This window comes from Larimichthys crocea, chromosome IX, assembly GCF_000972845.2.
Source record: "Larimichthys crocea isolate SSNF chromosome IX, L_crocea_2.0, whole genome shotgun sequence".
NCBI classification, from domain to species: Eukaryota; Metazoa; Chordata; class Actinopteri; family Sciaenidae; genus Larimichthys; species Larimichthys crocea.
In genome coordinates, this window is record NC_040019.1 from 11,274,245 (window position 1) to 11,299,789 (window position 25,545).

Sequence of the window (25,545 nt, forward strand, 5' to 3'; positions counted from 1 at the left end):
TAATACAAAGAACGTTATGTATGTATTCCAAAGTTATGTGCATCCAATCTCCTTGTACTAAAAAAAAAATAAGTAAAGGGCGTAAGAAACTTTAAGTTAGGCCAAGGGGGCAAATGAGGGGAGAGTTGAAGGCTCTCGGTGTACACTGAGGTCTGCTGCATGACTCACTGAAGGAAATGAACGCACTTCAGAGGTTCCTGTTGTGGAGAGCGGCTCCTATGTCAGACTCAGGATATGTGTCATCACAACTAAAGCTGCTAGACATTTCTTTTGAGTTGCACTGAGGTCACAGGGAGGGAGAGAGTAGTCAGTTGTGTGTCTGTGCAGCATGGTGATGGAGAGGAAACCAAACCAGATATATAAATAAAATCACCACAGGAAATGTGATCATGCTCGAGGGAGTTCGACTTTGGAGTTCAGTAAACTACAAGCTTGAATGACGTAAACCTGATTTTTTGACTACACCAAGAAGCATACCAAAACCAAAAAAAGGTCTAAAATGTCTGTTAAGAATTGTTTTCATTATTAGTTCATTATTTTCTTGTTTAATCAATAAATCTTGCAATTTCCCAGAGCACGAAGGTGACATCTTCAAATTCCTTGTGTTGTCTGACCAAGTGTCCAGAATCCAAAGAGTAAATAAAACAGAGAACAGGCAGTTTGTCCTCACAACGTGGAAAGTGGAACGAGCCAATGTTTGTTTCAGCTTCATAAAACTACTCATGGAGCAGCGTGTATGAGAGGCCACAGCATCATCATATGCAAATCATCCTTGATTTAGATATAAACAAAAGTGCTGGATGCATTGATGCAAAGCTTGTCAACTTTGAATAGGTGAGGGAGTGCTTCTGATTGGTCGCAGTAGCCGTCTGTCTGTGCAAAGCTGCCGTGCAGAAACTTACATTGTGTTCTGTCATGCTTCTTTTTGCAGTTCTGTGGTCCGATGATTTGTTGTGCTGTTCCTTTATCGATGCTTTGATTTGGTTGTTTGTGTTGCATGTGTAACATGACATAATCCGACACAACTTCTTCCTCCGTGCAGTGTTTTTGAATTTGCATGATCGTGCCCAGTGTGTCACAGGTTGAGAGGGGTGCTGTAAGCATCTTCAACCACCTGCTCGCATTACAAATACACACGACAGGAAGGCAGTGACCTGGCTGTGTCCACTGGAAAGACCTGAATTCATTCTCTCTCTCTCTCTCTATGCTGCCACATGCTCTCATCAGCTGCATGACAAAAGGAAATAGGTAGCACTGTGTGAGAGCCAGAAGCACCACCAATACTTCAGTCTGGCATTGGTAAAATATAAGCTTAGAATTAAGTGCATCAAGCTTAATTTTGACTGGGGACAGGGGCATAGGTCACCATAATCCCCTAATACAAAGGGACAAAGAGCCAAGATGTCATGTGATAGCGACACAAGGTCACGCAGTGATCATGTTCAGCCAGGACGACACACATTTGGCATGTACCCCATCCGGTCGATGAGGATTTGGATGTCAACCTGGAAGGTATTGTGTGTTTACGTCCACAAATACATCTCTACAAACAGGATTTATACTGCTGCAGGCACCAAAACGCCCATCAATGTCACCTGATGGAGAATGATTACATTACTTTCTAATTACTTACTACAACCATCATGGGAGGTGTTGATGTTTAAATGTCGGAGTCCAGGTGTTACAGTATGCAGTCTGTCAGTTTGATGTATGTTCTGTACACAGACTTTTTTAAATCAAATGTAGAACAGAGAGCATGCAGGAGAATAACTCATCATTAAGCTGTGGGCCTTGTACACGCAATTACAAAGTGTTCTTTATGCATCTTCAACTTGGACATGAGTGACCTCTGTTTGAGGTTAGTGAGGATTAGCGAGGGACTAATTTGAGGGGATTAAATCCACCACTGGCTATTACATTGAAGGATGACAAAACTGCTTCCAGGAAAATCTGGAATTCTCCCGCTTAACGTTGTCTTGTAAATCTCCTTTTTGGATCTCTCTTTGGTTTTGCTTAATCACAGTTGAACTTGGATTTGAAAAATAGGAAAAAAAAGGAATTCACTGGAATTTAGTGAGTCTCGTGTTTTCTTCGTTTGTCTCCCTTCTGTTGGCCATTAAAAAAAGCAACAGAAGATTCCTTAAGACAATGCATGTCTTAGCAAATAAAGCTGAATTTGGAATATTTCATATGAAGACATTAAAAACAGACTTCTAGAGTTTTCTCCCTCAAAGAAAAGCAGCTTGCTGGAAGTATTTACAATTCACATTTCTGTAATGCCCTATATAATCATGTTGATATATGTATGTAATGTATATGTATGTTTATGTAAATAAACATGAAAAGAGTTGGCATTATTTCAGCGTTTCAGGCAGCTACTGTGCGCTCTACAAGCTAATCAGTCTGCAGATCTGCAAGTCTTTCTTTTTTTGTTAAGATATTTTTTTGGCCTTTTCAAGCTTTATTTTTGATAAATTGCTGTTAGCTCGTCTTGTTAGCCAGGCTGCCCAGACTGTGTTTTCAGAACACTATGGGAGTGTTAGTGTTTGTACTACAGGTGTTTTCAACCACCGGGAAGAAGATGTTTTCAGGCCCATGTTGCTTTAAAGCCATGTGGGAAAGTTGTTTTGCTGCATAAAAAGCTCTTCATTTACATAATGAGGGAGACCCAACAGTAATTTGTAACCAGAGACTTAATTAAAAGGCAGGTGGTGATCAATGGGATCTTTACACAGGCAGAAAACAAGTAGTGATGTATTAATGTAACGGGACACTTTAAAGAGAAGGTCATTATTTCTCCACAGTGTGCAAGTGTGCACCTCTGCCTAGTAAAGCATCCAATGAAGTGCAAATTGGTACCATTAAAATCTGTGTTTTATGTTTTCAGTTTAAATATAAAATGTAAAAAAATGTTGAGCACTGTCAATGTTTGGCACTACAAATGTGTAACGTTACCCGTATGCAAGCACATGCCAGGAATAGCTGTGTAATGATTGGATGACTGCCCTGTTGATGATTTTAACAGGTGATTCAAGGTATTACTTGCAAAGAAAAGAAAATATTTGCATCGCTGCACTCACCACAAATAACAGAATTGTTGTAATAACTACTAAAACTAATGTGAATCTCATATTTAAGTGTTACCTACAGTTGGCTTCCTTTTAAAGTTTGTTTTTTTCTTTTCCACTTTTTTTTGATTGGTTTGTTTGTTTTTTGTTTGGGGAACTTTGATATAAATTCTGCAACACATGTAATCTACAGATATCAGTGGATACAAATCCTGCTCACAAAATATCATGAATTGACATCAAAGTGGATGTAGGATATAAATAGATGGTAGGTGTGATGATACTGTTGAAACTGAATTAACCCATGGCATCAATCAATGCATGTGTCAATCACAAGTTAAAATAAAGACCTTTTCTGCCAGAGAAGCTCTTTTCTGTGGGAGCTCATCCGCTCTTTTCCATCATTTCTGTGTCCGTCAGCAGTATTCTCCTGTTCTTCCACTAAGCACATCACACTGTACTGTGAGCGTGGCTGCCTTGCCCGCTGTCTCACCCGCTCTGCGTCTATTTTGGTCATGTGAGCGTGATAACCTCAACACTACTGTTCCGCCTTAATCTGTGCTCAACCATTCAGAGCTGCATGGGCAGAGGCAGCATCCTCTGGGGCAGAAGCTCACACAGCCACGGGGGTCACATTTATGATGTTTTCTGCTTGGATTTCATTGGTGGATTGTGTGTGGATACTGTGTTGTTAACGACTTCAAGACAGTAAACATTAATGTTACGCAACAATCCTTTACCTCTTATGTCAGTACTTATATATTCTGATCCACACAGTGTGCCAAGTCTTCTTTTTTGCCGTAATAATGTACCAGTGGGGATTAAAGCATGCAGTTAATTTATGCACTTCTTTTAGTAATTTCTTTCAAGGCTTATAAAAGTCTACGCTATGCGGGGAAATGCTCAGAGCATCAGGGGAACAAGTAAATATATTTATAGATGAAGAGGAGGATGAATGTTCTATTGATTTGTACCTGTAACCTGAGCAGCGGTAACAAAATAACAACACCAGCTCAGCTCTAAGAAAACATGTACACATGAGTGACAACTCCAGAAACAAGCAGTGCTTATAGCTCAGACAGCGACAACTGTGCATTGATAAATTGGTGCAATGACACAATTACCGAGAAAACAAATGATTACAGTATGTGCAGACATATTGTTCCGAAACCATGCCGGTAAGCTCAAAAACAACTGTTTTCCCTCATGACCCATTTTCCCTCCAATTGTCTGGTTATGCAAGTCTGTTTCGGGATGACAGTTTGACAACATCGTTCCAGGAATTAAATCAGTGTCCTCAGTGAGTGAGTCTATGATGGAGGCAAGAGGGAAAGAGATAAATAGCTGAGAGACAGAGGGGTAACAGATAGGCATCGATCCAAGGCACAAAACAGAAACTGATTAATTCTGTTGGATTTCAGGCTTAGGGTTCATTTGGGGTTGTGTTTCTGGTCTCCTGGTGAATTAAAGTGCAATATTAACTCTCTTATAACTCTGTTTTGTTCTCCACCAACTCCTGTGGGAAATATCTGTCTCTTTAGCTGCCATGAGTGTAGACTGTACTGCACGAGTCACTGTGAAGCTGAGTGTGGGGGCTCTGGACGTTGCAATCTTTGCAGTCCTGTCTCTGCTGGCTCGCTGAATGAAGTCTGGTTGCTCAAACCAGCCACCTGTCAATCAAAGTGGCCTTAATATTATTTGAATGGGTGAATTTTATAAAAACTAAGTACAGCTGACATGAATGGGGAAATTAGCGACATTGTTGTCACAAAAACTTTTTTTGTACCAGGTTGTAAAATGTTTTATTTATGCTGAGAACTTGGGCATTTTAATATGGGGTCTTATGGCGACTGACTCGTTCTGTAGCCAGCCTCAAGAGGCTACTTGAGAAACTTTTTGCCATTTCCATATTGGCTTTATTTTATGACTACAGTATGGAGATTGCAACCTGGCTACGATGAGCTGTTCATTAGCTAGTTAACTATCTGTCTGTCTACCTTTTCTCTACAAACAGCTGCTTGCTGATGCTGAAAATTATGTATATTACTAGATAGATAGATAGATAGATAGATAGATAGATAGATAGATAGATAGTCACTGTCATGTCTGTGTCTTAAAACTGAGCTAGAGCCAGGACACGATTAGCCTACCTTAGCTTAGCATGAAGACTGAAGCGCGGGTAAATCGACTAACCTGGCTTTTTTCAAAGATAAAAAAAAATAAAAAAACACATTTCAGCACCTTGAAATATCACCTTGGTGGCAAAAAACATCACTGTCTGTAAAAGCACAGCTTGTTTTTACATCACTGTTTATGTATTAAGCAAGCCAGGCCAGCTGTTTCCACCAGTCTTTATGCTAAGCTAAGCTAATTGACACCAGGTTCTGAGTGCTTTTCTCATCCAACACAGAAAATAAATAAATAAATAAATAAATAAATAAATAAATAAATAAACAAACAAACTACTTTAACCATGAAGTGAAATAAACTTTACGTTTAATTAGCATTAAAAATGAAGCATTTGTACGACCACAGACAACATACTGCAGGAAGCCGGGCATTTTGCAGTTTTTGAAGTGTCATGGAGGAGCGAAAGAGTGAAAGAGATAAGTTGTGGCTGTGTCAAGACCACAGTCTGGAAAGATTAATGCCTTAATACCCCTGTGAGAGCAGGACGGATTTGACTGGATTGCATAAGATGACCTGCTGCGCTCATATAAACATCAGCAAGACGGACTCTTTCCTACCACAGTTCACAGCACGGACACACCCTTCACATTATGCCGGGGTGGGAAGGTGGAGATGGCTTCACGAATACAAATACGACTCCTGATGGCTCCTAATGCAGCCATGTTTCCTTTGTGCTTAATACAATAGTGCTATGATACACAGCCCTATGGGGGCGGTATGACATTATAATCACTCGTGTAACCCAGAGTGGAGCAACAACACATTATCTAGTCTCACATACCTCTGACTATGTTAGCTGTAGCTGCATGAGTAACTACACTTGATATGCTACACAATCTAATCTGTGCTGCAGTCACAAATGGGCCTCCGTAATAATACTTTCTCTATGGTGTATTAGTAGTTCATCACCCCTATACGAGACTTTAGATGATGTAATTATGTTTTGATTCATATTAGGCTTCAATAGATGAGCACAGCTGTCACCATAACAGATGGGCGAAGGTAGCTCTAATAAATCCATCCCCTACAATATTAACTCTTGGGAAGTGATAGTAGAAGAACCCTAAATGCCTCACTAGTTACTAATTAATTATTTTTGCACAAGGCATCATTACAGGATGTGTGCCATGAGCGGTGTTACTCCACTCTGAACAACAAGGGATCATTATGCGTCTCGTAGAGAATCAGTCAGTTAAGTATGGAGAGTCTGCAGATCGTAAAATCCCATCTCAGCTAATGACCAGGGATCACCAATGCGTCTGTTTTCTTCAGTGTGGACCCCCTCCACACACACACACACACACCACATACCTCCTATACACACATACACAGTAACCACTAACAACAGTACAGCGGATATAAATAACCGAGATTAGCCTAATCTCCACACTTATCACTTTAGCCCCCCTCCCAAGACCATATCTGTCATCTGTCTGCTTACTGTACTGGGCACACCATGCAGAAGGAATCTTGTGTTCACAGGGGGATATCCCATGGGGGCAGACAGAAGATCAAAGCTGCAGGGCGGTTAATAGAAATCATGAAATGTTATTCATATTGTTTCTGAATATCAAAAGTATTACATGAGCTTAGCAACAATAATCTGCTATAAATAAGCAGCGAATGTTAACTTCCTTCGACTGCTGTGGAGCAGAAGATCGCAGTGGTTTGAGGGCGCTGCATCTAATCCTTCAAATCAATTAAATACAGTATAAAACCTGTTCTATTTATCTTAAATAAACAGAACAGATATTATTACATACTTTTATTGTGTATGAGACTTAGCCTCCTGTCTAGACAAACTGTTCCTTCTCTTTTTCTCTGCCTCTCCGTGTCACTGCCTCTCTGCCTCTCTAGCTTTACTGCACGGACATGTCTGTTTATATCTTACATCAAATAAAGGGCCGAACAGAGAGGCTGGCAGTGACAGGAAGAGATGAAAAGACAGGGAAAGAGAGAGGAATGGAGGTACTCCCAGTGGAGGAGTAGACCAGATTTTAAATGTCATACATCAACCTACAGTGACAGTATGATGCAATGTGCCCTGTAAAGCCAGCAGATGCAGGTATATAGCCCGACTTACTGTGAATGTAAGCAGGTTTTTTTTTAAATCATACATCATCATACTGATTTCAATTTGCTCAGTTGCGTCAGAGATGAAAGCAATAGTTTATAGGTGATGCAAGAGGCACTTTAGCAGGTAGACATGTTCTTGAAAGCATTTGTCAACTTATATCTAGTCTGAAATATAACAGTTATGTATGCCCCATCGGTGATAGTGAGATTCACCAAAGCAGCAACCTCAGTTGCAGTTTGCTGATCTTCACAACGGCTATTCAGGGTGACGTCACTAATACGACGTCCATTATTTATGCTGTCTATGGTTTACATACATATCTTTGTCCCTATGACTGATTTCTAGCTGCACATGTGACTGAAAAACTTTAAAACACCAAATTCATGTTTTCCTTCTTAGGTTTGGTTATTGAAAATATGGACATTTTAAACCAGCCCTGTTTTAGAGAGTTTTTAGGTTTTTCTTTTTCAGCCTAAGACATCAGAGGAGAATTTCCATTGTGATGTGTTTATTTTTTTACGCTTGAACCATATGAGTGCTGACAGGCTGGCCTATTTTTAACCGCAATTTCCTCTTACTTGAATGTCTCTCTCCCTTTTCCTGTTTCATGTATTTATTAAGATATCAAGAAAACACACTTGTTTGTCATTTCAGAGTGTGTGTGTATGCACGCAAGTGTGTGGTACATCCAATATTTGATAATGCTGGTCCGCCACCTCCAATTCACACTTTTATTAATTAAACCAATAAGATGTAATACTATTTTGCACTGGATTTGCTGTACAAACATTACTGTTGACATACACATTTCAACAACTTTGTATTTATAATGATGTGTGTAAATGTTCTTCTACTCAGACCCAGTCTCTGATTCAGTAACCCACCAGAATAAAGCTGTATTCAGTGTTTAAAGCAATATTTTCTCTCTACTTTAACGCAAGTCTGTCAATTAATTCTGTACTCTAAACCATATGGTCAAGCAATTAACACTCTCTACTGCAGTTAACAAGACCAACTAGCAACAGAAAGAGCACTGAGTGACTTGGCAATGGAAAATGGGTTAAATCTACAGGGGATGAGGAGGAAAGTCTGGGATTTTCCACCCTGTGGGCCGAGAGTGAGCTTTCCTCAGTGAGCTGAGCAGGAACACTATTCAAGGCACATTATGTTCATCGTCAGAGAGCCGTGTCTTAAAACAGAGAGGACAAGAAAAAAAACATTGTCCTTCAATTTTTGTCTGCTAGACAAAATTGGACTGGAGGAGTCCATTAGGCTGTTGTGTGTGGCTTTATTTGTGTGTGTGTGTTTGGGTGTGACAGGGAAAAGAAAGGAACCGACAGGGAGAAAGATTGTGTTTGTTTTGCAGAAGATTAATTGGGAGAAAGATGATTCTACATATTTTTACATGCCATAATATATTTATTTACCAAGTCTATAACTATGGTAACAGTAATAAAAATACATGGTTAAAAACACACATTTCCAACATTTCTTATATATTTTGAAGTACAAATAATATCAGTTACCACGTTTTTTGTCCAGTGTATTTAACACTGATGTTGGTGGGTGCCTCTTAAACAGGGAAAGGTCCCACTCCTCACAACATGTCAAATGTGTGACAGGCAGATTGTCACACATAAAGACACGTGACAGAGCTCTTTAGCCCCCTGCAGGCTACAGCTCCCGCACACAAGACATCGAAGGTCTGCTTCGACTCCAACAGCCTGCCCCATCATGCTCTGTAGTACTAAATAAAGGGTGGGGTCCTCCATTCTGTTCATGCAGGTGCAAAAAACAGCAAAACACATGAATGGCTATCATCCATTCACATATTTAATGTAGATTTGGATGCGAACTAACATTAAAGTATCCTGTCAGAAAGTCGAACCAGGATTTTAAAAAAGCAAAACATTTGTTGGTTCTGCGTGTTTTAAGACTTGTTCAACCAAACAGGATAAAGAAAGCACAAACATCAGTATGGAGCTTGAACACTGATTAAGAATGCAAGAGTGAACAAGTGGTAACAGTGAATTCGCTGTTCGAGTGCTTGGTAGCACTGGACAGCAAATTTGCTTCCACTTATGTTTTTGTGACAAATACAATGTATCCAATTATGGATGGTCGGCAATATCCACACAATTATGCAGATGAATCACAGGTCAAATATGCACTGAACCTTTTTATTTAATAAGCATTTCATTTACTGAAAGTCACATTCTGGTTACACTGAACTTACACGGAGCAAATTTACTAGTGGAATCTGTTCATCAGGGTGATAAAATAATATGTAATGAGCTCAAAAATAGTCCTCAATTCGCCAAATATTTGGCATCTAGTACTCATACTAATCTGTATTTAAATATAGATTTGTAAACACAATAACAGTCACTTCAAGCACTAAAGCAAAGGTGTAGGCTGTTATGCCTCATTTCTCCATAGACTTCCAGGTAAGTGGATCCACATGTGCACTAATAATAGCCCGTGGTGCATGAAGTCAAATCACTGATGCAACATTTGCACCCTCTCTTTAAAAGCTGGAGAAATTTCACTCACACCTGCACATTAGTCTCCATTCATTCATCTTTATGCAATCTACCACACGTCCTCCTTTGATGCATTAAAAAAAAGGAAAACGTCAATCATGACACCCAAGCTCCACCTCAGCAGATTGCTCCCTCTGTTCAATAAATGACATGTACGTCTCCAGGCATGGAAAAGCTGGCTCTCTATGTCCTCAACATACCTTCAAGTGAAACCAGACCTTTGTGTGCTTTGCAAAATGATGCCCAATGTCCCAACTTCTTCTTGTTGGGGCATTAAATATGAAGAACCAGCTGTGCAGCCTTGACTGCGTGTGCAGCAGCAGATACAGAATCTGGGCTAACTAACACCTGCTTGAAAGTTGAAACGTGTCCTGAGTTGTACAACTTTTCCCAGCAGCTTCATCTCACAGAGTTACTGTAAATATCCAGTAGCAGTGTAGGATTTATGTTCAAGAAATGTTCAATTAAACCCCAAAGGTTATCTGGTTCATCTTGAGTCATTATTTCAATTTATGCCTTTTTGTAGGAATGAAAAAGATCTGTCGTGCTATCAAGCTGCTATATGCCACCTCGAGGCTACAGGGTATAGAAATATTCAGATGCACACACACACACAGACACACACACACACACACACACGCACCCACACACAAACACAAACACAGACATGACACATTCCCATAACAGTCCTCAGCCTCACACTTCACATCAGATCAAATCACGTCACATAACAGGAAACAGTTGTATACAGTCATCAGCCGACGGCTCTGCTCCAACACAGCTCCATCACGGATGAGAGTCCTGCAGCCGGTCACATACTGAACGTCTGTCCTACAACTAAATGCCATTTGAGAGAACATTGTAATGAGGACAGGCTCCTTTTAATTATCCTCCCATGAATGTCATTTGCTGTTCTCTGTGATGAACGCGTTGTATACTCTCTTTATAGATTCACGCCATTTGTTTAAGCGCAACACTCACTGTGATAAACTGCATGTAGGTGCAGATTTAAAAGAGAAGATTGCGTGTACTTAAATCCAAACAGATAAAGAAAATCACCATGGTCACATTTAAAAAGCTTTGTCCTCACTTCATTTACAAGCTGTAATTACAGAGAGAAATAGGGCCAACACAATAGGAAATCAATCAGGGGAACATCGTACAGGAATCACTGTTGCTCCTGATACACACACACACACACACACAATGATAAAATGTAACACATATGGCCTTCCTCGCTTTGATTCTTCTCTTCCTCTCTTTTGCCATCTGTCTTTCTGTCTCTCCTGCTCTCTCTTTCATCCTCACACATGATTCAGCACTTCATGATTCAGCACACCTTCTGTGTGTGTTGTGTCAGTGTGTGTGTGTGTGTGTGTGTTTGTGCTCATGCACCTGTGTCCCTGCATGACTAGGGCGGAGGCCTCAAGGCAAAAAGGACTTGGCATAGTCTATTCAGAGACAGGTGAATCAAGTCCACAGGACTCTATAAACCAAAGCCGACTAATCTCCTTTGTCACTGCGCTATCTGTTGCTGAGGTGGCAAATTACAGTACACAGAAGCTTCATCGTGATCTCCTTTATTCACCTTATGATGTCTGTGCCTTCTGTCAGCTTTATTTTATTAATCATTTTCATGTCTGTGCCTTCTGTCAGCTTTATTTTATTAATCATTTTCAAGTAGTGCTGACAGAAAATGGATTAAATCTCTAAAAAAAAAATGAAAAAATGAGAAAAAAAAACCCCCGAAATAAGTTGTCCCAGGACCCGTTACCATAAAAATCAGGTCTGGACCATCTTAATTTTATCTCTTAATATTATTTACAAAGACCCAATAATTTCCAACATGGGTAAGCATGTGGTGACAGTGGCATGTACTCGCATGTGCTCACCATCAACTATGGATAATCAAAGAATTGTTTAGGTTGTTTATCAAGAACAAATGCCAAAAATGTGCAGTTTGCAGTGAGGATTAGCTGTATTTCTCTGTTCATCTTTTAGTTGGAGAAAAGGTAACTTAAAGACATCAACCTGAGCTCTGGGGAATTAAAGGTCAAAGAAATAATACACATACATAAAATAATCGTCCTATTTTAAACCTTCTTTTGTCTTATTCCCGTTTTCTTGACATGAATGTATCTAATTTGGGAACCGTGCTGTGCATGTTAAAGAGTAATGTATGCAACGGATAAAGAAAATCTATATTTATAACAACGTATACCAAGAAACACCTCTGAAGCTCTGTCCTGTTTAATTCAGGAAAATAACATAAAACACCATGAAAAAGTGAAGACAAGCATTCACACCTCCACTGTCAGTCTGTTGGCAATCTGTGTCTAACGATGGAAAAAAAAAAAAAAAAAAAAAAAAAAGGTCTGCAGTCAGACTGTCACACAATAGTACGGGTTATTTCAGCAGAGACCAAATTATTTAGCCAACGTAATGTAGTTAAAGTCTCCTCTACCGCTCCCGCAGTAAACTAGATACCCAGGTCAGTTAGCTCACATTTTCCCCCTTTCAGATCAATTTACCAACTGAGCAGTGAATCAACCATGCACCTTTGCTTAGGACAAGGTATCCCTGTAGACGCTATAATTACAACAGATAACTTGCGTCATGCTCATGCTGTTGACTGTAGCAGATACTACTGTTACAAAAATAGGTTATACTGTGTTAAGGTATTTTAAATCATACAATGTGTACGTGAGTTCCTATTTCTCACATGTTCTGTTTTCACTTGTCTAATATGCCTTTGTTGCTAAGGCTGGCAGGGTAAGGTAAAGTTCAGGTTAATGTATAAATAGAGGATGAACAGAACGAGGGTCAGGGATAGGTCAGAGAGGTGACACTTAGATTGGGGATATGCTAACTATTGATTAAGGAAACCAAGAAGACATGAAGCTATCTGTATCTATGGGGAGGTGGCCAAGACGGCCCATTAGAGAGTGTATAAGAACTGTTAGAGCCTTTTTCTCTGTGACCCCTTTTGTGTGTTGCACTGTTAAACTCTCCTTCTTGTACAAGAATAATAAATTCAACTCAAACTTTGATACTTCGAATCCAGTCTTCCTTACTGAAGGGTCATTTGAAAATTCTTATAAAAACTACCTATTTCTTTGCAGCTTAAAAGACACAAATCAGCCAGTTTATTTTCCAGGAAAGGGTTATTATCAATAGATTCAGAAATAATAGAAAACAATGTGACCCTGACTCAGTGACTCAGTCTGTCACGTTCACGGAAACAGGCTGTGCTTTTGCATGAAAACTCAACACGCCTCACACGCATTCATTTCCGTTTTACTATAAAAAAAAGTACTATTTCATGAGAGAGAGAGATCAACATGGCTGATCAGGGGAGGCCTCACGCCACATCAAAAATGTATATTGTGCGTCAGAGCACGTGGCTGAGGCCCCTGAAAAACGATGCTTTAAGACGTACTTATGCAACCCTTGTGAGAACAAGATGGCATGAGATGATGACACAGTTTCATCACCAGGAGCACCCTTTAAGTAGTATGAAAAAAGAACAGGAATATGGCACCACTCAGGAACTAAACCGTATGTTTTTAATCAATATTTTCTTATCAGTAAGTAAGGGAGTTACTACGAGTTAGTTACATTGGCAATGCAGGTAACACTATCAGGTCCTGCTACTGTAGTATGTTACTCACCACGTGTGACAGTGTTCAGTGAACAGTATCAAAATACAGATGACTCTGCAACATGACCAGACAACATGTATCGTGATACACTACAACATCTGTTTAACTAAAGAGGGAGAAAAAAACTTAACTGGAGGGAAGATGCATCATATTGCATGTTCAGTAATGTATTCACTGGATAATGAAGTGTGTAACATAACGATTATGACTCCAGAGTCAGCAGAGTCTGCCTCATTTTGACAGTTAAATGTCAAGATCTTCCTCAGTGTCACACAAGCACATGTGGTTTTACAGGTAATTTATTATTTATTTAAAAAGAAAATAGATTGCTGGGACAAATAACGGAAATATGTCACACTGATGGGGCTTATACAAGCTCAGACTAATGTTAGCTCTCCAGATATGCAGTTTCTAAAATGTCACACTAATGTATTCATAGGAAATTTTCAATTCAGCGTCACAGAGACAAACAATAATTAGGTTCCAACAGATGTCTTATGAAGCAATCATTGGTGCCTCTGCTGCAGGGAAGAGTTGATAAAATAAGTAACTAATTAAGATTAATGTTTGTACTTTTGCCAGTTAAAAACAGCCACTAATACTTAAATTTAATTGGAATGCACAGCCCATATATTGCACCTTGCACAGACCACAGAACAGTAGTTTTCTATGTCTTAAAAACCAACCAACAAAAAAACAAACAAACCTGGGATGTTCATCTTATTACTGTTTACAGGTTTAAGATCATTCCTAATTCTCAGTTATGGTCGGTATACTTTTCACTGATAAGAGGAATGAGACTAGATTATAACATGTTATTATATGCAGTGAGACTTAAGTTCTAAAACAAATCTGCAGTGCTGTAAAGATCAGGTTTACTGATTCGTTACTGACAAATTTTGCCTGGGGCCTCTGAAAGTGTACAGCCACCCCTGGGGGCTGGTGTGTTGCCACAAGCCCAACCTGAGCCCTTGTGCATGGGCTGGGATCTGGCGGGAGGCCTGGTGGCTGTGATGAGCCAGATGTGGCACTGGGAGCTGTGGGGATTCTCTACAGCAGTTTAAAAATGTTTTTTTTAATTATTAATTTATTAAATACAATGAACCAAAGACAACACAGGACGACGAGGAACCTAAATCTATTCCTGGTAACATAAAGTATGAAGATCTCTTCATGTGTCTAAAGGTAACAGTAGAAGTTAGAGAAATATAGTCGTGACTAAGGTCATTGGGATAATTAGCACTGTATCTGAGAGGACTTTAAATTATAAGGAAAACATAAGGGAAGCAGTGTTAGAAATGAATAGGAGCAGTAGGGGGAAAAAACACCCTTGAAAGATCTAAAAATGCCTCTGAAATTAAAGATGAGAGGGCAAAATATGCCCCCAATAACTGTTCTCATTATTTCATTGAATTATTAAATACTCAGGCATTAAATAAGATTCCCCTGAGTGCCAGTGTAGGTGTGTGGTAGAAACCTACGAGTATGGTATTTTGTTTTCAGTGCTCTCTGGGTGGAAAATATGATTTCTTTTTTGGAGGGGGACCACAAGCGGGTCAGCGGAATAATCTCAGAAGACAACAACAACATTATCAACTTATAAAGTTGATATTGCAAATATGTTACAAATGGATGCCTACATACAGATGTACATTCATTACACTGAGCAACTTAAGCATTCATTTACATTCACTCTCCTTGTAGCTCGGTTTTGGTCTCCACCGACTCCTGAAGGAAATATCTGATTTGGATTTGGTTGCTACTGTAAATGCTAAACTGTGTTCACGTGCTAGTTCCCAACTTTGTCTGCCTGCTGTTTGTTGCTGGGTAGGAAGAGTTTCATCAGATCTTATTCATTTTTTTTTTGCTACCACAGTTGCCAGCTGCAGCTAGAACAGTAAAGGTGTGGACGTCAAAACCAAAATAATAAACTGAAAGATGCTAAAATGGGGGAACTACAGAGTATGGTGAGAATTCTCTGTATTCACACTATTCACAATTCATAGAGGTAAAACAACACCAAGCAGAAGATGTATACATTTCTTATTGCCCATCAGGGGCACACAAAGTGCATTAAACACTGTATCTATGTGTCTTTGAGTCAAGCTACTATACAGGGCAAACATGTTGAAGTCATTCAGAATCACTTAAAATATTTAACTCAAGTCTTTACTTGGCCACCAGAATAAGAAAAGCCACTGAGTAACTTCCAGATGTGTGAAAAGTGCACCTGCCTCGATTTGGAGGCATCCACATCTCTGTTAGACTGTGGTTTGTTTAAGTAACACAATGTATTTACTGCTCTGCATGACCTTCACACTGCATGCCACAATTTCCCTATGCACTCCCCGTTGCAATAATTATGTGTGAGCAAACAAATGAATGATTGTCATTTACGACTACTGCTCTCTAATGAGTGACAACTGAGACACGCAAATAAGATGCATCAGCTCCTTTGTGGGCACCAATGCAATAGTAGCCACACAGCTGTTTTACTTTAGACCACAATACTCAGCAGCCACTTCCCAGCAGTACTGTCCATAAGAGGATCTTATCTTGGCATAAGCATCTTTAACAAGGAAGTATCTACTGAAAAAAATGAGACTGAGATGAGATGATGAAATAAAGATCAAATTTTTCATTGATATCTCCACTATCTGTCACACTAAGCATAGAAACTCTGCCACCCGAGAGGTAAAAATTAAGCTTATAGAGTGTGAGGCCTGTGAGAAGATGTACATGTGACCTTTAATGGTGCTGACATTAAGATCTCTGAAAAGTATAGAGGAGTAGCTCTGATGGAGAGTGTTGGCAAAACAACAAATCTGACTTAGCTCCGTTCTGACTGTCCAGCCTGTGCTGATGAAATAGCGTCCCTCTTTACTTCGCAGATGGAGGGAAGAGATGGTGACAAAGTGAAAAGGGGGGCAGGGAGCACACGACAGATGAAGGAATGACGGACATGCAGGCTGGAAGCTGATTTATTGCCGAAATTCACTGTCTGAGTAACTAACTGAGTCCATCCCAAGGCTGATGTAATGATGGTTCACTGCTTGAAACCCATTACGATGGCAGGAGACTGCATTTGTCCCTCCATTAAAGCGCTAATCCTGCATACTGGACCTAACATGTTACGACAGCTTGAAATTTTTCCACCCAGTGCCTTTTCTTTCCTTTCACCTCTCCTGTGGATGTGTCTGATTCTCTGTTGTTTTATTATTCAGTGTGTCTGTGTAATGTGGTTTTACCAAAAATAACTATAGTCGGTTTTATATACTGTGTTTTTAGGCATACTGAGGTTAGACAACATCTTAGAGACAGAGTTCAAAAGGAGCGTGACATACCAGAGGGGGGAGAAGAGCATGGGAGGGGGAGAAGTGTTTGTTAAGTAGGGAAACGAGTGGAGGAATGACTGAGCATAAGAGAGATGAACTAGGAGTAGAGGGCTGTTGTATCTAGGCATTATGATACATCCCTATATACTGCATTGCCTGCCTGCCTCCCTGCATGCTCGCTGCAGATTTTCATTAACCTTGCAGCACTGTCTATTTGTGCTTCTAACCTGGTCCATACCATCTTATCCTCCCACTGCACTCAGCTCTGCACTGCCCGCATCTCAGATTTATAATCAACTTCCTACACAGTGTGCATGCCACGATAATAGCACCAAGCAACTGCAAACCATATGGTGCTCACATTTCAGAATATGGTTTGTGTACCCTACAGTAAAGCTCCATATATAGGAGAGCTTGAGTAATGCTTTTGTTTTTCCAAATGCCACGTTATGCAGTGAGGGTAATATAACACGGCTTGAACACACACACTGACTGACAAATATAAGCTACCATAAACACTATAAAAGTCTGCTGCCTCATTGGTACTTGAGCACAAAGATGATCTCTCCTGCTTCACAAATGTTCACTGATCCATAGCATGGGGGCTGGGAATTCGAAATGTTGCACCACTGTACCATTAACACTTCTTTGGCGGATGTTATATATGACTATAGCTATTATATTTAGCTTTATTTACAAGACTTGGCCAAACACAGCAAATTATCTATCTTTATGCTTCAATTGTTACTGATATCTCACTGAACCATGTGCACTCTAGAAGAAGCTCAGGTTGAGCCCTGACAGCAACACAATTTGCTTCAACCAGTGTAACAAACAGCATGAATAACAGGAGAGATAACAACAGGGGAGTCAGACAATAAGGGATGGACAGGGAGCTGTGGGACAAGGACGTTCAGGACAAAGTGAGGGAGAGAGGGAGGGAGAGAGGGAGAGAGAGAGAGAGAGAGAGAGAGAGAGAGAGAGAGAGAGAGAGAGAGAGAGAGAGAGATGGTGTTATGGTCAGCAATTTACATTTTATCTACGCTACATTTCAAATAAAACGTAACATCAGCGCTTTGGTCGTGATGTCTAAAATGTATCCGTCTGCTGGAGTGGTTCAGTCACGATACTGAGAAGTGCAATCTTTCAATCAGCCGGCGTGTAATGAAATCGTTACCGGGAGAAGACTAGAGGTTGGTTGAATAGTCTGAGTCAGTGAGTGCAAGGACTCGATGGAGGGTAATAATGTATGACTCTCAGTTCTGTCCGGTGGGGTTTAACCTTGTGGATGTTCATACAAAATCCAACAGAGGCATCATTAAACAACCACACAAAATTTGTTCATTTAGCCTCCAATATTCCCGTATACACTAATCATGATTAAATAGCTGATTGCATTAGATAATGCCCTAAATCCATATATATCCATTGTATGGTGAGAAGCTAAAGCTTTTAAATAAGCAGAGGAGTAAAATGGAGGCAATTACTCGTGATTTCTGATTTTGAATTAATTTCACCCATCAATGAGCTGAAACTGACATTACCACTTGTTATCCACAGATAAGCCTTCTGACCAGGGGTGATTGACAGCACCTATTAGTTTTACATGTGCCAGTTATATCTGTGCATTAACCTTTCAAGGTTGTTGCCGTGCTGCTGGGGAAAATTCACAGCCAGAAAACTAACACAGAAATACAAACAACAAAAATCCTATTATTCCTCATCATTGTCCTGCTCTCTACCTTTATATTAATCCCTTTTTCACTGATATACACAGACAAACATATACACACCTCCTCCCACTGATGTATGTATCTGATGAGTCGGGACAGTCTTAACAGACGCAGAAGACTGAGGATCTTGGTGAAGCGGACGATTCGCAGGGCACGGGCTGTTTTATATACCTCCGAGTCAAAGCCTTTTTCTACTATTAAAAAGATATAATCCACTGGAATGGAGGAGAGGAAGTCCACAACGAACCAGCTCTTCAGGTAATTCATCTTGATGACCTTGGGGTCGAGGATGATTTCGGAGCTCTCCTCGTTGACGATTCCCGTCCTGAAGTTCATGACCAGGTCCACCAGGAAGATGGTGTCTGAGGCCACATTGAAGACCAGCCAGGTGGTGGTAGTCTGCTCTGAGAAGAAGGTTATTCCCACAGGAATGATGATTAGATTCCCCATCATCATGATGAGCATTATCAAGTCCCAGTAGAACCTGCAGAGCGACACACAAAAATCAGTAATGCAAAAGAGAAAACATGAGAAAACACAGAGAGTATTCATATATGTAAAGTGCAAGTGTGTTCAGAATAGGAATACACATTTCAAGGACTTTGCCTAAGAGCATAAAGCTTTCATCAAAATCCACCATTAAGTTTTGAGCTGATGAAAGCACTAGATGAAATGTTAGTGGATCACCAATGTTATTGTAGTTTATCCTGAGGGAAGCATGAATATCATGCCGGTTTTATCCGATAGTTGTCAAGGCATTTTACTTACAACCACAACTGTAAACATCATGGTGGCACTAAAGATAAAGTCAGCGGGATCATAAAAGTCAGCAGGATTCGTCCTCTGGAAACCATGAATGTAAATGTGTGTAAATCTCATGGCAACCTATCCAGTATTAGCTGAGATACTTGCAGTGGCCTGACAAGAACCAAGCCTAAACAACAATGTAATGGTTGTTTTATAATCTTATTTCCAGCTGCGGGAGTTCTGTCAGTATATATCATATAACATGTTACCAATCAGTGTGTCTAAACAACTAGGAAATGACTCAAGGCTGAGCTCTGTGGATGTGCAGAGGATTCTCACAAGCATGAGATCCCCACATTCGTCTCCTCTTACCAAATCTTTTCTTAGTCTTTTGCAAGTCAGGACCCAAAGTTAACTATTTTTCAAGGACATCACGAAATATGCTGCTAGCACTTACTGTATGTATTCAGGGCCCTGTTAGAATGAGACCCTCTCATCCTTCCTGCCTGTGTTAATGTCCCTGCCCTCTGTCTTGTGATGAACATAGCCAGAAGTGATTCATCAGCACCCTGCTCTTTTCACGAAGTGTCCTGGGCCTCGATAAAGGCCGAGCAACCATGAATGAAAATAGATGCTTTCAGGAATCCTATCTTGTGCTAAAAACTCTCCACTGACGCCATCCCTGCTGCCTGATTGACTGCCTGCCTCTGTTCTACCTTGCTGCCCGTCCAATGCTGTAGTTGAAGATGGAAATGGACTGGCTGGCTGGTTGGCAGGCTGCCTGTCTGGCTGGCTGGCAGACCGGCCACCCGGTAATGGATCTGTTTGAATGAATTAAAACGGGGCCTTGGCTTTATAAATATCCACAGATCATGTGTCCAATAATTGTCTTTACTTCAACCAAACAGCGGTCATCTAGGTGGTTCATAATATCCACCATAGGTATTTTTACACCAGCAGGCATTGAACTCGGGTGGCTATGGAGTCGTCGCTTCATATGGGGAGCCTTAACACCTTCAGTGGGACACTAAAACAGAACAAGATGCTATTCTTTCCTCTCAAATTTTAAGAAGGAACAAAGCTACAGGATATGACACCACACACACCCTAAACTCAGACCATTTTGAGAACACACACAGTGTGTGGTAACCTTTCAGGCTATTGATACTGCTCCAGCCAACATGCCAGGATAATGTGCAGACAGCATGCGTTTATTTCTTTTGTTATTTATATCTAAATGTTTAAAAGAGGCTGCACTGAAGACTCTTTTCAATTGCTTCAAAACAAGACGCACAGAAACATTTATTCAGGGAGGTTTTTGTTATACTGAAAACAGTGTAACCGTGACTATCATACAATTTAGTATTAAATAAAATGTTAAATTGATTTGAAATCACACTGGAAACGATCGCAAACACCACACACAAAAACAATAATGAGGCTTGGAAAGGAAAAAACATACATATCCTACTCAAAGTTTCAAGTAATAGAAAAGTGGGATGTTTTCCACTCATTAATGTAATCAAAAGCCCACGAAGTGCCCACATATTTCTATTTCTCTCATGACTTGGGTAGGTGGTGTTTGTACTTTACATGACCTCTAAGACGCCCACTTATCTAATGAATAAAACATTGAGTTTTACTCTTTTGAATTGGAAACTATGATATTCAGTGGAGAAAAGCATCCACAAATCTGTGCAAAAACCTTTATTTAGCTAGCTTTTGGTCAGAGACAGCCTTCATGGCAAAAAGGTAGCCATGATTTTTGCACAGTTCTGAGGGTGCAGATGCTTTTCTCTATTGAGTTTCACAGTCTATAATCTCCAGCACATCCAGTTTATGCCTGAAACTGGATGAGCAGTGGTTTTTCCCTGAAAAACAAAGAGCATTTCAGATGTTTGAATGCTAAGTGACTTTCTTCATTTTAAGCCGGTTGCCCCCTTTTCTTCTTAAAGAGCCAGTCACAAAGTGTGTCAGTGCAGTCAGCTCTCTTGCTACATTATTGTAATAAGCTCTTGCTTCAACGCTCCAACTCTGAGGATGCAAACAGCCCAGGTTGAACGAGTATCTGACAGCACCCAGCTGTAACTGCAGCTCCTCCACCAATATATTCAATCACCAGAACCTCGGACCCAACTAACCGACCAACCCCAAATGTAGGTGTGATGATCAGTGACATAGCTACCACCCTCGTTGTATATCAGAGAACCAATTCCAGCCGAGGCAGAAGAATCATTATCGTAACAATCCTGCTCTGAATCAAGCAGTCTCATTTCGTCTTGTAGGTTTCCTCCCTACAACAAGTGCTCCATCATAATCAATGCCAGACCTCTCCTGCCAAGCAACAGAGGGAACCCCACACAATCTTACTCAGCACAGTGCGACCCTATCCAATCTGCACTGTAACGAGTATACTGTGCAAGAGGTTACATACTGTATGGATGCAAACAGTGGGAAAAATATGGACTGCAGATCAACTAGGAGGCAACATCCTTTTCTGTTGATCTGTCTGTTGGAGGGCATCACTCAGACTTCCTAAAATCTTTCAAGCAGTTCTTAAAGTAGCATTATTTAATGTAATCTTCTAAACATTTGAATTCTCAAAATGAGGAATAACCTTTGTTTTATGTGAATAAAAACATGCAACTATCAGTGACCTGGACCGGTTGCCAGGAAAGAAATTGCCCCTAATTATCTGCACATTCGGTAGCAAGACACATTTAGATGGCAAGGAAAGACCACAATGTGCCATTTTAACTATGATCATGTTAGTATGCAATGTCTAAAACATACTCATCTGACTCCCTCTTCATAACTGACTCATCACTGAGAGTCTTTTACACTCTGACAAAGGCCTCTCCTTAGCATAACCAGAGCTGTATGAGGCAGTGCATAAGGCCTCTCTAAAAATCTATGAATAATGAATATTACTAACCTGCCATTAATCTTTAAGCAGCCACTGTGTACAAAGAATATGTTGGATATTGAGTTTCAAACACTCCCACAAAGCAATATAAAGCCCGTGTGAATAGTGGTGTCATTCATGGGCTGTACTTACGTAAGACGTTTCATTAAAAGCACCATACAGGGTTTTTTTTGTTTTCTCTTTTTGGTCATACAAGGTTCTGCCACAGTATACAAAAGAATAAGGGACACTAAATGTTTAATACAATTATATAACAATGAATAGTTGCTGCTGGTAAAAACAATCCAAACAAAAACAGGTTGTTAAGTTAAGCCTCAGATCATCTTTTAAGGAACAGTACAAAGCGACCTCCCAAGCAAAGACTATCCTTGCACCTCTGTCATTTATGCACGAGCATGATAGGACGAAGCACTATAACCTAACAGCGCTGTACTGTGTTAAATCCAGGAGGCGATCTCTCTGTGTCTTTAAACTGGCTGGAGGACGACGACTTCATATGAAAAACCGCCCTTTGGAAAATGTCACAAGGAAGGAACCTTAAGAGACCCGAGTTAGTGAAACATTTTCTCATGTAGCAGAAAAATAAAAAGGGCCATTCTCCTCGAGCAGAGATTAAATTGCAAAAAATCCACACTGATGGCATAACTTGTCTTATAGTTTGCAGATTTATTGTATAGGTACTACAATGATAAGCATTGCTTTCCTGCACTTAATCCCAAAATGTTCAGTATCGCTGTTCACAAATAGATTAATAGATTAATCGAGAACTATCAGAAAGCTATGCATTTCACTAAAATGTCAAGGTCCTGCACTTTGGCCTTTCTGAAGAGGGGAGAGGGGGGGCAATCTCCTTACATAATTGTTTTCTGACTGTTAAGCTCATTGACTGCTGTGTTGTGCTACTAATCCTTGCCCACTGTCCATCTGTGTGTGCACATGTGCATATGGCTGTGTCTTTGCATGGGTCACTCTCCTAGTTAGCAATCATCTGTTATTGTATTTGTAAAGAGCAGTGCAGTTTGAAGAAGAATGAAAACAAGGCCAGTGGAAGTTTGAGTTGAGCAGCAGCTCTGAATCAGCAGCAGAGGAGCACAGTGCTGCATACTCAGGCCTGCTCCGAGTTCAGGACCACGGACAGCTCTAACGTGCCCTGGCACGTTCCATGTAGCTTCAAACGGAAAACGGGAACCATGATTGTCACCATCAGGCTGTGCCAGGGGACACTGGTGCACAGACTGGGCCAGATGAGATGCTTAATTGGTTAAGTGGTGAACTGTAAACACGCAGCTTGTGGACAACCAGTCCCTGTCAGGCTGTACCTGATCTCATGTGCTTTCAAATGTGACACAAATTAAAAGCACGTTTGTTTGGACAACTAAATGTGACAATATGAGGAGTCGTTGCGTCTTTTCAAACGTAGTTCTCACTTGCAGCTTTACTCTTTAGGACAATGCACTTGTCCAGGTGAGAGGCTGACGAGCCAAAGACAAAATAAAAAGGCACAGTGACATTTAGTGATCACCAAGTGAATCAAGTGATGCAGCTCCTCTGAAACAAACACATTCCATCACATTTCCTCAGCTTCGAACAAAACACACCTCACTCATTCACCAGTCAAATGTTTGCACCATGATCATGAGATCAGTTTGAGCTGATTAATTCAAAACACGGATATTCCTCTCCTTCTTCTTCTAACTCATCCCCCCTGTACGATTTTACCGCATTCTCTGCATATTTTTTTTTTTTTTTTGCACACAGGCCCCATACTGCCGCCTACAATGAAATGTTTACAATCGTGATGGTGCAATGCCATTGTCACGTTGTTGTGTCCAGGTACAGTAGCTCCATACACGGGGAAATATGTCGCAATGAGGACCTGACACAGTGCTGTTATTGTGAAACAATCAAGAGAAGGTGCGCTCCTGGTGCGTGCGCGCATGTGTGTGTGTGTGTGCGCGCTTTCAAAATCATGACATTCACCATCCTTTTTCCAAGGACGTTTCACTGATACACCTTTAGAGCCTTAGTGCGTGCCTCTGTGATATAATGATGGTTTTAAAAATGCCGCAATGAGAGACACACACATACACTCACTCAGTGGGCACATTTTGTCACTGGAGCTCTGAGCCGGCGGAAGCCTGATTGCCTAAATACAGAGGTAGATTAGCGTATGCGCTTCGGGACAGCCAAGCTGTGCGTGTGCCGATGACAGAGCGTTATGTGTGAAAGTGTATGGCTTGCAGACCCTTAGGGGTGACGGGAGGGGTGGATAAAAAAGGGAGGGAGAAGAGAGAGGGAGGAAAGGATAGGGAGGGTGAGCAGGTGTCTTTTCCAGCCCTTACCTAAAATCGCTATATGGATGAATGATCCAGTATCCGGCCGTTTGAACCCTCTCTTGCTCTTTCTCCACGGCTTTCTGACTGCCGAACATACGCAAGGAGAACTTATTGACTCCGGGCTGCATCATGGCCCCAAATTGCCTCTGCATAAAACCATGTTGCCTGGCCGCCCCCTCCAGATCGTCAAAACCGACCATGGCCTCTTCCCGTTCCCCCTTGAAGCCCACTGAGTTGCCGTGGTCCTTCATGTTCTGGCTCCCCGTGTTATTTTTCTGTATCGAGTCTTGCCTCTGAAAAACATTATTCCCATCCGCCTTCTCCTCCTTGCTGCTGGAGAACGAATTAGATTTGTCTTCCATGGTGTTTTTAGTTTTCCCGTTTTTCTTTGTGGCAAAGCGTTCCGTCTCCTGCTCGGGAGGGTCTGCGCGTTAAAGTCGGAGAGGACCCGCCGTGAGCTCTCTCCTGTCTGTCTGTCTTCTCTCTCTCTCTCTTTTTTTTTCTTTTGTTTGTTTGTTTATGTCCTTCAAACTGTCCAAGCTCCTCTGCCTCCAGTGCGAGTGCTGCAAACTGAGACAGAGTGCCCGAGAACCCGGTGGATCAGGTTTCTTGGGTTACCGCCATCTACCGACGGCCCCGGCTTGTGCCGTCCAAAGCCTCTGCCTCGGCTCACTTCGCACGGCACTGCGGTTTAACTGGCACATGCCCCTGCACCTTATTTACATAATGTGGCTCATGATAGTCCCCCCTCCCCTCAGTCTCCCCCTCTTCTCCTCTGTCATCACTTTCACACATGGCAGCATGAGCCAATATCATATGAATACTATATGAAGTTAATGGAGAGGTGTTTTTTTTTTCTCCCCCCTCCCTCCATCAATTGATACAGCATGTGTGCTTCCTGGCGGTGGGTTTGTTTCCTACTGAGGAG

General features: G+C 40.9%; 1 protein-coding gene across 1 annotated transcript in view; it reads right to left on the bottom strand.

Moving 5' to 3' along the window:
* hcn1 (hyperpolarization activated cyclic nucleotide-gated potassium channel 1) overlaps positions 1 to 25,332 on the bottom strand; it is a 67,026-nt gene extending 41,694 nt beyond the window's left edge. Inside the window, exons 1-2 of the mRNA XM_019253711.2 lie at positions 24,624 to 25,332; positions 18,669 to 19,092 (exon numbers count right to left, since the gene is read on the bottom strand). Of these exons, the coding sequence (XP_019109256.2) occupies positions 18,669 to 19,092; positions 24,624 to 24,979 (780 nt within the window). The 5' untranslated portion in view covers positions 24,980 to 25,332. The remainder of the gene's footprint in view (positions 1 to 18,668; positions 19,093 to 24,623) is intronic.
* Positions 25,333 to 25,545: the final 213 nt, after the last annotated feature.